The sequence below is a fragment of the Marmota marmota genome, unplaced genomic scaffold, assembly GCF_001458135.2.
Source record: "Marmota marmota marmota unplaced genomic scaffold, marMar, whole genome shotgun sequence".
Lineage (NCBI taxonomy): Eukaryota > Metazoa > Chordata > Mammalia > Rodentia > Sciuridae > Marmota > Marmota marmota.
The window spans coordinates 23532385-23544399 of record NW_025999982.1 but is presented as its reverse complement, the minus strand read 5'-3'; the positions used below and the strand labels follow the sequence as shown (position 1 = coordinate 23544399).

The window sequence follows — 12015 nt, the reverse complement described above, 5'->3', positions numbered from 1 at the left end:
ACTCTCATTACCTTTAACACCAGCTCTGAGATGGCTTCTCCTAGCTCCCGCCTCCAGCCACCTAATGCGGTGGTGAGGTTTACAGAAGAGACTAGCGAGAGAGGGAGAGCTCGCCAGGGAGTGAGCTTTTATTGGGGAACAAAAAATTCCAGGGAAAATCCCACCCAATGAAGGTTAAGGGGGGCAGCATCCCAAGGTCAAGGACGATGATTGGGTCTTCAGGTCAGTGGCCAGGCACGTCTCTACACGGACAAGCCCTTGGACCTGGGAAAGGGTGGGGAAGGCTTTTAACACAGCTGTGTCTAAGCGCCTCTCACCCAGCCAGGGAGGTAACTCAAATCACGTGCAAGGATGGCCTCCCACACTCCACATCATGTACAACCACAAGAATGGGAAGTTTATACTCCATGTATGCATAATATGTCAAAACATATTCTACTGTCATGTATATCTAAAAAGAACAAATAAAAAATTTTTAAAAGTCTATAAATAATTGGTTGTAGTATATACATAGATTATTACATAAGTATTAGAAATAAACAAAAAAAAAAAAAAAGAAATAAACCAAAGCTACATAACAAAACACAGATGAATCTCTAAATCAATGTTGGTTAAAGGAAACCAGACCCAGAATACTATAGCCTATACTTATATTCAATATGATGGACACTAACTTATGTGGCTATTTATATTTAAAAATTAATTAAAATTAAATGAAATTTAAATTCAATATCTCAATCAAGTCCCATTTCAAGTGCTTAATACCCATGTGACTGGTGGCAACCATAGTGGACCATATTTGGACAGTAATGGTCCATAAGATCCCATCTAAATGAAGTTAAAAATCAAGCACTACTATCGTGTTGAAGTTACAAAGTGGTTACTAAGCTTTGGAAAGGAGAAGAGGGGAAGTAACTAGAAGAGAACATGAGGGGGACTCTTCTAGCATACTAACTGTTAAGGGCTGATTTGTGTCCCTGTAAAAGATATGTCCTACCCACCCCCCATGTCTTAGCCCATTTTTGTGTTGCTATACCAGAATACCTGAGGCTGGGTAAATATAAAGAAAAGAAATTATTTCTTACAATTCTGGAGGTTTAGAAGTCCAGGGTCAAGGGGCCTGCATCTGGTGAGGGCCTTCTTGTTGCATCATCTCAAGGCAGAAGACAGAAGGACAAGAAAGCACGTGCACAAAACAGCAAGAGAGGGCTGAACTTGATATTATAACCACCCACTCTAAATAAACCCAGTCCCAAGATAACATTAATTCATTTATGAAGGCCTCATACCCTAATCGCCTCTTTAGTTCCACTTTCTACTTATTAATACCATCACAATGACAATTAAATTTCAATAGTTTTGGGGGAGACATTTGACATAGCAATTAGACATTATTTCTAGAAAATAATCTGATTTGAAAATAAGGTCTTTGCAAGTATAATTAAGATGAGGTTATTTGGGTGTCTTCCCCCACCCCCTGCAGTGCTGGGGATTGCATCCAGAGCCTGGTACATGCTAGGCAAGCATTATACTACTGAGCTATACCCCCAGCCCTAGGGTTAGTTTTACTAGTCTTAGCCCTAGGGTTAGTCTAGTAAGACTGTTATCCTTATAAGAGGAGGAAAATACCATGCAAAGGCAGACATATAGGGAGAAGAGGACCACATGAAAATGGAGGCAGATACTGAAGTGATAAATATATAAACTAAAAAAATGCTTAGGATTGTCAGTAATTGCCAAAAGCTACAAGAGGGTACATAGTCCTGTTGAAAGCTTGATTTTAAACATTTAGCTTCCAAACTGATAGAAATTAAATTTCTATTGTTTGAACCCACTCAGTTTGTAGTAATTCGTTAAGGAAGCCTTAGGAAACTAAAATATTGGAGGTGATTTACTTTTTAACCAGAGAGGTGGTTAGCTACTTTATAAGATGTTTTGTATATTTTGTGTGTGCATTATATCACACATGCACACACATACAGAATCAAGTACTAGAAAAATACCAGCATGTAAGTCAGGAGGAGAGGACCAAAGTTGAAGTGTTCTAAAGTCCTTTTACTGCAAAAGGTGGACAAGATACAGGTATAGTTTAGTTTTTAAATTATGGTGTGTGGGGCGTGGTAAAATTTGAAGGTAACCATAAAATAACTCGCTAACCAATTTTTTAAAAAAGAGAAAGCTTAGACTGAAGTAGCAAAAAAAAAAATACAAACATACCAATATCTACAGTGAGCTTATATGAATTAAACTTGCCAATTAAAACTGGATAAAAAACAAAAAACAACTATATGGTTTCACTTCCAATAATAGCAGAGTAGCTTATATTGGATTAATCCTCCCATAGATAAGATTATATACACACATGTGTGTGGTGTCTGTGTGTGCACGTAGATATTTTTCCCTGTACTTGGCATTAAACCCAGGAACTTTTGTGTACTAGGCAAGTGCTCCACCATTGCTCCACCACAACCAGTCCCCACAGATACAACTATATACTACTTCAAGACACTGTAGAGTAATAAAGACACAAAGAAAAAAAGAAAGAAAGAAAAACAGGTACAAACAAACAGATGTTGACCCTTAAAATAAATGAATATTACAAGGTTAAATTTATAGCTTTATCAGTTTTGCCTTAGGGTACTTTCCATTCCTTATGCAGTAAGATGAACAGACTTCATTTAGAAAGCCAAACTCTTAGTGGCTTGAGTAATCAAGATAGGGTGTCCATCTACAGAGAAGCTAGAAAGTGTGGGGGTGGGGATGGGGTATAAGAGGTATATCCCAGGGCTGGGGCTGGGGCTCAGCAGTAGAGCGCTCGCCTGGCCCATGCAAGGCCCTGGGTTCGATCCTCAGCACCACATAAAAATAAGTAAATAAAATAAAGGTATTGTGTCCAACTGCAACTAAATAAATAAATATTTTTTAAAAAAGAGGTTTATCCCAGAGAAATGAGAAAGCAACAAAGAAGGTTCCCCTAAATCTATAAGTACTGAGTTTACTTCAGAAGTGTAAGTATGCATCATACATGAGAAAAGATTCATTCCCCAGTGAATATCAACAGCTGGAAACCCAAAACTTCGAATAAGCAATTTTAGCTGTTGCTTGCTATTGGGGGAACAGTTTGAAGTCTGAATTTAGCAGAAATAAAAATATATTACAGGGCTAGGGCTGTAGCTCAGTGGCACAGCCCTTGCCTAGCATGTGTGAGGTACTGGGTTTAATCCTGAGTACCACATAAAAAATTAAATAAAGGCATGCTGTACATCTACAATATTTAAAAAAAAATTACAATGAAATATTATTCTGAGCACATTCACATTGGGACATTTGAAAATTTAGGTAAAATGTACAAATTTCTTGAAAATCACAAAACTTCAAACTGACATAAAATAAAAACTGAAAAATCTGTGTATCTACAGATAGATTAAAAAAAAAATCCAGGCTAGATAGTTCATCAGTGAATTCTATGAAACATTTAAGAAAGAAATAAAAACCACTCTTGGGGTGAATTTAATACAGTGGGAGTGTAGTCAGCTCCAAATACACATACCTTCAGGGATACACTGAAACACTGGCAGAAATAATTTTATCAAAACTCTGGAAAAAAAACAAAGGTTTGCAGCAACCAAGCAAATGCTGAATTAAAAAGGAGAAAAAGAAAAATGACAACATAAAGACAGCAGAAAAGCCTCTGGTATCTGTATTTTGCCTTTTCCCCACTACTTCCTCCCCAACTTGGCAGTAGTCTTGAAGACAGCAGCCCATTCCCAGTATGGGATCCTGGTCCCTGGTTCCAGAGAGAGCAAAAATCTTACTCACAAATTGTTGTGTTTGTTTTAATCTATCTGGGAGCTAGCTGAAGGACAAGCTCAAAGCATTCATCTATTTCACCTAGCTTAGGACCTATTCATCTATTTCACACCAAGTAGTGCTGGAAAAAATGTAAGGCCCACAGAGATTGGGTCAAAAGATTACGGGTAGACTACCTAAAGCCTTGGAGGAAAACCCAGGAAGAGAATTTCTTTAGGAAATAAAGCACTGAAAAGTGGTTGTGTGTACTGAGCAATTTAGAAAGCCAAGTATGTGCCCAGGACAAGATATAAGCTGAGAAAACACCCGAAAAGACCCTTAACTTTCATCACTGCCCAGTCTATAGAGTTAATGTGAGTCTGAATAAATGTGCAAAGGAGAGCCCCAGCATAGAGCCAACCTGCAAAGATTAGGAGTGGTATGTTTGTGTTTGTTTTGAGCCCCTGGCATTCAAGAAATCTGTGAAAACACTAGCTGAACACAAACTAAAGGAAGAGAGACTTCAGTGATTGCATACAAGGAATACAGTTTTTGCAAAAGTAATATGGAAAAGTAAGCAAAAAATGCACAACTGCTCAATTTAACAATCAAGAAAACTGCTGAATTCAACGATCAAGAACAGTAAACCCAGTAAACAAAAACAGTAAACAGTAAAAGAAAAAGAACATGATTTCCAGAGGTAACACGTTATAATATTCAATTATCTAGTTTTCAACAATGAAACAAGAACAAAAACAAACAACAATGAACATATGAACAAAATTATAGTATCAATAAATAAAAATTATAATAAAAGTCCTCAGCTCCTCAGCTGAAAGTACCGATAACTAAAATGAAAAATTCTTTTGATGAGTTTAACAGATCTGATCTACTAAGAAGAATGAATCAACAAATTTGAAGACAGAAGGATTTAAATTATCCAGTGTAAGAAACAGAAAGAAAAATGAAAAAAGAATCTAAGGGACCACCTTCAAGTAGACTAACATGCATATTATGTGTGTCTCAAAACAAGAACAAGACAGGAACAGAAAGAATATTTATTGAAATAATGGCTGAAAAAAATCCAAAATGTGATGAAAGATATGAATTAACACATCCAAGATGCCCATGAATTCCAAGAAGGATAAACTCAAAGAGATTCACATTGAGATGTTACAGTCAAATTGCCAAAAGTCAAAGATAACATGATGAGAAAAATGAAGCAACTCATCACATATAAAAGATCCCCAGTTAAGATTAATAGCTGATTTTTCAGCAAAAGCCATGGAAGCCAGAAGACAGTGGATAACATAAAGTGCTGAAATAAAAACCAAATAACCTGTTTAATGAAGAATTCTTTATCTACCAAAACTTATCTTCAGAATGAAGAAAAAACCAGATTTAAAGAAATAAAAAGAGTTCATTACTAATAAACCTGTCATACAAGAAATGCTAAAAGGAATCATTTAGACTGAGATTAAAGAACAAAAGAAAGTAGTAATCTGAAGTCACAGCAGAAATAAAAAGTACTTTGTGTAAAATCTGGTTTGGCCTCTTTCCCCCTTTTTATTCTGTGGCTAGTTCTATGTTCCTCTTACTCTACTTTTCCTCTGCCTTAACTGCACTATATGGAAGTTGTAATCATGGCAGATTAAGAAAGAACCCAGTAATAAGAACTAGAAGACCTATAACAAATCATTTTCAAGCTGTGAATGGGAAGCTAAATTACTTAATGTTTAGAAGCCTGTTTTTTTAAATATATGAAATGAATGTTTTGACTTTCAGAAGTTAAGAGCAGTTTTAAAAGTAGTGTTTGTTAAAGAGCAAACAAATTTTAAAAATTAACACTGGTTTTGATCTTTAAAAATTGGCTACATTAAGTAGTTTTAGTATTTATGCTACATCAATAAAATGTGGATGACTATATTAACTGAAGGAACTCTAAGAGTAAGTTAAATTGCTGACATTTAATTCACACAGTGCTGTCCTGTTTCCCAGGGTTTTGAGTAGGCATACCTCCACAGCAAACTTTGGATGAAGATAAGTGAACAGTGGTAATAAGGATAATTATGGTCACACTAACAGCAGCAACAACTTATACATACACTGTATAAGTTTACCACATTATTCTATTAAGGTAGGTATGCTAGTATTCCCATTTTTAAAATAAGGAAAATGAAGCACAATGAAGTTAGATGCACATCTATAGCATCCAACAACCCAAAACAGTGAACCCTGGGGAAGGGGAAGAATGATTTCCAGAGGTGCCAAATGATAATAATTGAATATCCAATTTTCAACAACAAAAACAAGAACAAAAAGAATATAAATAAACAAGAAAGTATGATATTAAATGACTTGCCCAATATTACACAACTTATAAGAAGCAAAGCTGAATTTTAACTTAGGCAGTCTGAATCCAATATCTGTACTCTTCATCACCACACCATGTGGCTTCTACTTCCCTTATCTAATAACCAAAAGAGATTATATGGGACTGCTATTATTAGCCTGGGTGATCAGAATTTTGTATTGATTTATCGAGAACAACAAAGAAGGAAACAAATCATGGTGGAGGAGGTTAGCTCTCCCCACAAGGCAAAAGCCACAAGCAAATTTATCCTTCCTTTGCCACTATTTGTTAAGCACTCACTGTGTTGTTTTAGGAGGAGACAGAAGAGAAGAGACTTGTGAGTCTTATCAGCTCCAGATAAGAACATTACTTGTTCCATGGTGCAGGGTCAGCAAATCACTCAATTTTCTTCCAAATTGTCCTGTATTAATTTTCCTTAACCAGTTGTAGGAAGAAGGGTCCTGGTGGCTCTAACATGTTTTATGTATACTTATTCAACAAGTAATAATTTAGTACTAAACGCTATGCTAAGTACTACTGAAGGAAAGTAAATAAAATGTGATTCTGAATCCTTGAGGAACCTGGTGAAAATAAAAAATGTAGACAGAAATATTTTAAATCTATTTGGTACTTAACCGTGGGAGCCTAGTAGAAGCAGTGGTTAGCTCTGTTTAAAGACCAAAAATCTAGAACAGGCACTGATGACACAAAAATGGTAATTTTATGTGGTTCAACCTAAGAGATGACATTTGGGCTGTTTCTTGTTGGGTAAAGAAGAGTAAAAAAAAGATTATTAGAGGAAAGTGCATAGGAGACCATATTCCTTAACCTGCATGGAACATTGCATACTCCTCACACTTAACTTGATACAGATGCATCAGAAAATAAAAGAAAGCTCAAATACATGTGTCCTTTAATTTTCTTGGAATGAGGTCCTCTGTTGCCACCTCAAATAACAACTAGTGAAAAGTTTAAATGATCTTTTCTTGAATCCTTTAATAATAATTATTTTTCCAAAGTAAAGTATTATAAAAACGTAAAAATCTCAATCCCTAAACCACATAATGCATTGCACAGATAATAGTATAGCATAAGTTCTGATACATATCCAGTTATACACATCTCAGAGTTCTTGGGTAAAAGCCCACAAAACTGTAAAAGCTTCAAAACTGTAAAAGCTTCCAAAGCGTGGTTACTTAAGTTTTAACTCTGACTGGCATTTTCCTGGAATTATTCATGGTATGCAAAATCTGAACTTAGATTTCAACAGTGTTTATCTTTTAGTGGCTCTGATAAACAACTTACTTGGCAGATTTTGTTTAAAGCTCACAAAAGTTCTTTTATTTATCTAACTTCTCATTATGTGGCTGCTAAGCATTGAGCTAAACCTTGAAAGACCCATGATGGAAAAAAAAAATTGGGCAAAAAAACCCAAAACTTGTTTCCAATTAAATTGTGCATTTTCTGTCAACTTTGTTTAATCAATGAATTTTGGCTATTAAGAAAGATAAGAGTTTTCTACTTGATCAGAAGGATGAATCAATTTCACTGCCATACTCAAATTTCTGAATCCTAATAGCACAAAGCTCTACTATGCCCTTAGTGAAACTAACTGCATTAAATGAGAGAGCACATAAACGCACAGAAAACAAATCAACTGGGCTATCTGTGTGTTAAGCCACATTTCCTTCCTTACTTTCCAGCCTCCAAATTCCCATCCTCAAATCTCCAACCATAAACACTAGTATACTGGAATCTCTATAAAGACTTCTACTATTTTAATGCCAAAGACACTAATACTTTCCACTCCTTCAATGCAGCTAAAAGCATCATCTCATTTCCTCCCTGGTTATTAAAAAATTCAGCTTATTATGGAAAAGCCAAAGTAAAAAATGGGTATATGGTACAAATAGTGGTACAGCCAGGAATTTATGTCAAGTAACACAAAAACTTTCTCTAATTTATAGAAGGAAAGAGCCTTTCTTTCAAGAAGAGAGAAAATAGTCTGTGCAGCTAAAACTTTGTTTATAAAGCCAGGTGGTATACTGTATTTGGCACAAAAACCATAATGGATTGATACCTGTTCTAGTCTTAGAACTAGGTTTACCTTTAAATTTAAATCATCATATGTAAGAAAATGCAAGAAATCTCTTAAACTGAGAAAACTTTTGTTGTTGGTTGTTTTAAGGGTGGAGTAGGGAGAAGGTGAAGGGCTGACATAGGGAGAAATTTTTTAAAACAGAAAAATAAGGATTAATTTTATTAGGTTACCTTCTGTGGAACTGAATTCTTCAACTGAAGTACCTTTTGCTCCCACATTATCATCACTGTCACATTCTGTAAGACAGAATCAATAAATGCAAATGTATTTCTGAAAAAGTTATTGCACCATAAATTACATATTCTCAAACAATATTGTTTTCAATGATTTCTTTCATATCCAAGCTCACTAGTTACAGTTCATTAGTATTATATCATTTAGCCAGGGGTTTAATTTTTTTAATGCTTACCAAAGAGTATTAAAAATGGTGACAAAGTTTTTTTTTTTTTGTATTTTGAAAATCATCTGTATGGAGAAAACACCACAGTTTTAATTAACAGTGCTCTTGTGATATTAGCTAGATTATACTGTTATATTGTTTGCATGTATGAATATAAAAATTCCCATCACTATGTACAAGTATAATGAACCAATTTTAAAAATAGAAAAAAAGAACAAACAAAATTGCTCCTGTGTCAACAAATTCCTTACCCGGGGCAAATACTGACTATACTAACTTGTACTTATTTTGAAACATTTACAGTGAGTAAAGGTGGAAGATATAATGGAAGGGGATTTCTAGTGAATTTTTTAGAACTGCATGTTGTACTAATGAAATAGCTCACTGTAGTGCTTAAAGTTCTTGGCCAATATCCTGCCCAGCCTCTAAAGACAGAAATGTTGGTTTAATTATGAGAGTAACACTGCTAATCATTTTCCTTGACCTATGCTGGACATTTAATTAGTTTACTTTTAAAAGTATCAGAACTCCCAACAACCAAATAATTTTATCTTCTCACCAAAATATCAGGTTCCTTAATGTTATTTTTTAAAAAAATGTTTAATATCTTAATATTAATTCTGCAATGTTGTTAAGACTATGGCAGAACATCTCTCATTATCTTCACTCTTCATGGACATGGTAAGTATCACTAATTCACACTGGGTGGTTATTTCTACATCATGAAATCAAGTCTGTCAATGAAAGCTTTACCCATAGCAGTTAATACTGATAAAAAGCACTTGCATGGTCACATATAGGTTATTTAAACTCTCTGAACCTCTATTTCCTCATCTGTAAAATGGGGTAATGTAACATATCCTACCTCACAGAATGCAAAGAGGATTTAAAAACACATGGAAGAAGCTCTTAAAATGTGTTTAAAGTATACAACCAGAGATACGAAAAATTGTGATCTATAAGTGTAATATGAATTGTAATGCTTTCTGTTGTCATATATAACAATTTAAAATTAAAAATAAAAAAAGTGTTTAAATACCTTTAAATGTTTAAACAACTATAAAAGGAGCAAGCATGTTGGCTGGCACATAATATGTCCTCAATAAAGTTTAGTTCATGTCTCTTTAAAACTGACTATTAAAATGTCAAGTTATATCCCCAACTCTGAAACATGAGACTTAAGTTAGAAGGAAGATGTACTTGTGAATAAAATGTAAAAGGTCTAAAGCAAAGTCTACCTGGCTCCTCTGATAAGGATTACCAGAAAGGATCCATTGTATTTGCTAAGTTTTAAGAAAGTGCAAATGACTGCAATAAAAAATAAAATTGAAAAAAATAAAAGAACTGATGAAGGATAAGGCCGCCAAAGGATCAATTAAGGACAGATCACTGGATATTTTTATATGTCTTTAAAAGGATTTATACTATTTATCACAGCTATAATCAAAATGTTGGTAACTGGAACACTGAAGAGCTTAGAGAAAAAATACAGCAAAACCCATGACACAACCAAACCTTGAACTTTCTCTAAAGGTTCACCTAATACTGATTTACTTGATGTAAGCAAGTCAGACGCCTAAAAAAAAAAAATACCATAGTAAAACTATCTACCTTTCCCTTCCCTATCAACAAAAAGTAATGCCTTAGTGTCAAATGACTAGAACTCAATATACAGAAAAGCTACTCCAAATATCTCTATTTTTACTAAGTATCTCCTGAAATTTTTTCAATTAACAGAAAAGAGGCAAAGACTAAACTCTCCAAGTATAAGATATCTCATGACCATTGATCCTCATGACACTATCCCACAGATTCTTTCTGATTACACAGGAATATCCAGTCTAACTTTCTGAAAACTCAGAATAAGAAACACAAACTTGTATCATTTCTTTATGCTCTAGTGAAAAATTTAAAAACATGTAAAATCACCAGACTGTCTGTGTAATAGTAAGTATGAGAGAACTTCTCACTGTTACATACAACATCAACTTCTCCCTGTATCCTGAAAGATGAGAGTTGTTTGTTGGTTAGTAAACAGGAATGCTGAGACCACAAATCCCCTGAAATTTTAAGTAATGTTGTATATACAGGCTGTTTATTGGGGAGTAAGAAAACTTTCATCTGATTCTCAAAAAGATATCAGTATCCCACCCCAAAACCACAAAGCCTTTAACAAACTGTCAAATCGGAAGACAAGAACACCAATGCTAAACTACATGCAAGGAGTTATTCTGGCATTCTTGTGGTGACCAAAACTATCTAAAGACCCAGTGAGAAAAACTAGTGTGAAGCCAGGCATGGGGAAATACACCAGTAGTCCCAGCTACCTGGATGGGTGAGGCCAAGAGAATCACTTGAGCCCCAGAGTTCAAGGTCAGCCTGAACATCATAGTGAGACACCACATCTCTAAATAAGTAAGTAAATAAATAAAATGATTAGTGGACACTGAAAGATTTTTAAAATACCAAAATATATATTAAATACCACTCCATTACAAACTATTATTCTACCATTCACAAAGCATTTACTAGGAAAAATGATGGAATAAAGAAAAACTTTGATATTGATTCAGATAACTAAACTTTGAATATACTGTTTTCATATAACTTTTTTTTTTTTTAATTTTAGAGTTTTGAAAGCATTATTCATTTGATCCTTAAATCTAGGTAAAGGTAAAATCTTCTGTTTTAAAGATACTACACTTCTTCAAGCACTTAATTATTTTCATTACTTTAAAAATGTAGTGGTTAAGGCTGGGGCTGAGGTGGGCTGTGGCCGTGACTCAGTAATAGAACGCTCACCTGGCATGTGTGAGGTGGTTCGATCCTTGGCACCACATAAAAATAAAGGTATTATGTCCACCAACAACTAAAAATGCATACATAAAATGTAGTGGCGAGGAGTCTTATTTTCTTTTTATGATAGTACTAATACAAAGAGCTACCATTTGTTGAGCCCATAGAGTGCTTTATATGCTGTGCTAGACATTTTACATAGATCACTAATTCTTATAACCAGAAAGATATAAACAATGAGATTCTGAAAAAGTTAAGTATCTTGCCTGAAATCACACTGCTAGGAAGTAGCAAAGTTAGCACTCAAAACCCATGCCCTTCTTTATGTATTGGACGATGTCTGCATTTCACAAAAATTCAGAATAAAATATACATGTGTTTTCAAAAAGCAGTATATTCAAATAAGTACTACATATGAATGATAAAGAGTACATAGAGTGGGTTGGGATTATAGCTCAGTGGTAGAGTACTTGCCTAGCATGTGTGAGGCACTGGGTTTGAGCCTCAGCACCACATAAAAATAAATTAAAAAAAAAAAAAGGTATTGTGTCCATCTGTAACTAAAAAATATTAAAA

General features: G+C 34.6%; 1 protein-coding gene across 17 annotated transcripts in view; it reads right to left on the bottom strand.

Moving 5' to 3' along the window:
* The window catches only part of Znf451 (zinc finger protein 451), a 93108-nt gene that overhangs the window by 14912 nt on the left and 66181 nt on the right, over positions 1–12015 (bottom strand). For 5 of the 17 annotated variants that reach the window (XM_048805577.1, XM_015487885.2, XM_048805576.1 and 2 more), the window contains one exon: positions 8414–8479. In XM_048805577.1, the coding sequence (XP_048661534.1) occupies positions 8414–8479 (66 nt within the window). Of the gene's footprint in view, positions 1–1085; positions 6724–8413; positions 8480–8652; positions 8709–11445; positions 11513–12015 lie in introns of those variants that run through there. The other 12 variants (XR_007348532.1, XR_007348533.1, XR_007348531.1 and 9 more) reach the window with 7 other exon arrangements.